General features: G+C 39.7%; 1 protein-coding gene across 1 annotated transcript; it reads left to right on the forward strand.

Moving 5' to 3' along the window:
* The first annotated feature begins 241 nt into the window (after window positions 1-241).
* On the forward strand, window positions 242-3,341 carry LOC149812987 (exopolygalacturonase-like). Its single transcript, XM_089991037.1, has 5 exons — window positions 242-391; window positions 1,694-2,008; window positions 2,114-2,403; window positions 2,632-2,864; window positions 3,109-3,341. Exons 1-5 carry the CDS (start codon window positions 242-244, stop codon window positions 3,339-3,341), a joined length of 1,221 nt encoding a protein of 406 aa, XP_089847163.1.
* The last annotated feature ends 468 nt before the right edge of the window (window positions 3,342-3,809 follow it).

Below are 3,809 nucleotides of genomic sequence, written 5' to 3' on the forward strand. Positions count from 1 at the left end.
TAAAAAGAAAAAAAAAAAGAGATTAGAGGAATGGAAACAGCAATTTGTTTAGATGATTTTCAGACAGCGTGAGGAGTGGCGGATGGCTAGAATTTTGGAAAGTGGGTTGTTGGTAGAGAGGAAGTTGCAACTCCAACTCCTTATTTATACCCATACAATGATACAATTTCCATGAACAGGTGAATTGAGCAAAGAAAGAATCAGGTGGCTGCTGGCCTGTGTTTGTGTTGATAGAGAAGAGATGGAAATGAGCTTTAGAGTCTATTCTTCCTGGTGCTTGGTGCTAGCTTTTTGCACGTATGGCTTTGCTGCCCGTACTAATTCAGGAAATCTAGTCTTCAATGTGAAGAAGTTTGGAGCAAAGGCTGATGGCCAAACGGATGACAGCAAGGTATGTGCTATAGCTACTTTAAATGCCTCATCGTGATTTTCAACAAAGCCCATAGATTGACAAGGAGAGGAATTGAACTCCTAGGCTTGATGGAATGTTAAAGGGGAAAAGAAAAAAAAAACTCTTGTAAATTTATGTTAGGATTTAGTTTTTTTTTTTTTTTTGATGAATAATGCTGGGGGTTTACCCAGCTGAACATTTCATTGATCAAAAAGTAATATACAATATTAGGCCTCCAAATCAGGAGGTTTGTCTTTCCATCCCTAACCTTATCAAGAACTGAAAATACTTCCCTCCGGAACACATCAGGTCCCACCTAGTGACAAAGATACATAATAGAATTAAATTTCACAATAACCAAAGTGGATGACAATTTTTTTTCTACATTATTCAAGATTGGATTGTCAAGCATGATGAGCTCAGGAAATAACAATGTCCAAGCTGAATATATGAGCCTATGTTATTAATTAGCATGAATATATCGTTATAGAGCTACTAGCAAAAGGATGCTAATTAAATTGTTATTAAATTCGGTCGTTGTGTATCCCGGGTCAGGCATCTTCTAGGACTATCTAAGGCAAATAATAAAGATTCTCCATGAATCGTGAGAACCAATGTTGTCAGTATCTGTGGGTATCGGCTTGAATCGGCCAATACGTATCGTATGGGCAGAAAATGGATATGATACTTACCTGAATCTGCTATTTTTTAATAAATGTTAAAAAATAGCTTAAAATTAATTTGTTAATAATTATTTTAATGGTTTCAACATGTATCACGTTCTGATTGACACGTAATATTTTTTTTTAATTATTTTTTTGCATGGCTGATTCAGTAGATTCACTTGATAATCCGAATCGGCCAATTCACCTGAATCGTTGGCCGAATGATACAGGTCCGATTCCGATATCTGACAACATTGGTGAGAACCCATCAACGGGAACCATATAAAAATTATGGCTACGTACCTAAAGAACTATTTCATGGCTGACACGTCATGAGTTGGTTGATCAATGTTTATATCCAACAGAGTCCAACATTACACGGGTCGGATAGCCAAATGGTAAGAGACACCTAAGAATGTGAAAACCAATGTTGGTCACCGGAAAAGCTGCCATGTTCTCTTCATATCATATGCACCTAAAAGTTCACAAGCTAATTAAGACACACTGACTGACTGGCTTGGCACAAGAACATTTTATTCCTTTCAAATGTGCAGTACATTAATCTGCTTTACTAATATATGGTTAAGAAGACATAATTAACTACTAGTATTTAATTTTCTCTTATTATGAATTTCAGGCATTTTTAGATGCATGGAGGGCTGCTTGTGCATCAAATGGGCGGCCTCACATGGTGATACCACAAGGCACATTTCTCAGTGGCCCAATCGAGTTCAAGGGCCCTTGCCCTGGTGCACACCCTATTATAGTGGAGGTGAAGGGGAAGGTGATAGCTCCTACAGATCTCTCTCAATTCCCATCAGGTAGTTGGATATCCTTTCAGTACATTGATGGCCTGATCTTAACCGGAGGCGGAACTTTCGATGGTCAAGGGGCATCAGCCTGGCCAAGCAACAAGTGCCCCAAAACTGCCAAATGCAAGTTCCTACCAACGGTAAGATGGGATTATTATCTCGGAATCACTTACAAGTACTTCTGATTTGAGGGAACAGATATAGATTAATTTATTTATTGTGCCTTCTTGTGAATGTTCCAACAGTCTCTAAACTTCAGTTTTCTCACCAACTCAACTATACGGCGTATATCTTCAGTGGATAGCAAGTCCTTTCACATGCATATCTTTGCCTCGGAAAACATCAAGGCCCATCATCTAAAGATATCAGCGCCAAGTGACAGCCCAAATACTGACGGCATCCATATTGCGGATTCCACTGGGATCAGTATCTCTAGATCTTCCATTGGCACCGGTGATGATTGCATATCCATTGGAGCTGGTAGCAGCCAACTGACCATCTCCAATGTTTTATGTGGACCAGGCCATGGCATCAGGTAATTGTAAGATAGTAGTATACAGATAAAGTGACGAAATCACACACAAGGTAGGTAGTTGCTATTTGCAACCAACTTCAAGAACAAGGGCACTCCCAGCACTAGTACTAGAACGCTGTAGTTAATGAACTTGCTCAAGTTTTTGCTCAACTTTATTAGTTGCTTCTGATGATCCTTTCACGTCATGTTCCTTTATACAAATTTTGAGAATTATATAAACTTTGGCAGCGTCGGAAGCCTTGGGAGGTCTCCAAACGAGAAAGACGTGAGTGGTTTGACAGTAAGGAATTGTACCATCAGCGACACCACAAATGGCTTGAGAATCAAGACCTGGCCTGCAGGATCAAATGCACTCTATGCCAAAAATTTCACGTTCCAAGATATAGTCATGAAGAACGTCTACAATCCCATCATCATCGACCAAGAGTATTGCCCTTACAATTCATGCCCGGGACAGGTGGGTGGGTGACTTTTAGCTTGTTTCACAGGCCAATCTTTTCTTGTGCTTTACTCGAATAAATAAATAATGAATTTCTAGATGATGCATGCCCTCGTATTTATTTGCTTATTATCCGGATCCATCTCCATATCCGGATCTGATCCGCATGGGTAACCACCGCAGTGGTTAACAAAGATCACCACCCAAGATGACTGATGGTGTGGACTTTAATTTTCCTTTCCGTTTCCTTGCCCTGAAACAGGGAGCCTCATCAAAGGTGAAGATCAGCAACGTAACTTTTAAGAACGTGAAAGGAACATCAGCATCACAAGTAGCTGTAAAGCTCGTGTGTAGCAAGGAATTTCCCTGTGAGCACGTTGGGCTTAGTGACATCAATTTGAAGTACAGCGGACAAGGAGGACAGGCCACCTCTACGTGCGCTAATGTTAATGGAGTCTCTACTGGCATGCAGATACCACCTTCCTGTGTTCAGTCTTGAACAAGCTCTTTTCTATACGTAGTTATGCACACCTTTAGCTTTAAGCGCCAGGGTTGAGGGAGGCCAATAGTGATATAGCTAGGAACAATATTTTCATGTGGTAACTTTTATTTGTATTAATAAAGAAATAATTACAATGGCATTCTTTTAAATTTACCTGAAAGACAAGGCTTCAGGCTTTCGTGATTTATTTACCCGGGTATCAGACACATGAATGAATTGTCTTGTATTTATTAAGATTCTTTGAAAGTTTCAATATTGTTCTTTTGTAATCTTGAAATGTTTTGATATTAGATTATCCAAGTGAGAAAATCTTTTGGATTTTAATCCAGAGAGAGAGAGAGAGAGGATGCCCTCATGGCTCCCCGCAAGAGAAGAGACAAAAGCTCTTTCTGTTAAGGAAAACTAGTCAACGGATTAGGCATCCAGCTCACCCATAATCTAATCCAAGCATTGTGGGAAACTGTC

Source organism: Nuphar pumila, chromosome 16, assembly GCF_984573655.1.
Source record: "Nuphar pumila chromosome 16, dmNupPumi1.hap1.1, whole genome shotgun sequence".
Taxonomy (NCBI): Eukaryota; Viridiplantae; Streptophyta; class Magnoliopsida; order Nymphaeales; family Nymphaeaceae; genus Nuphar; species Nuphar pumila.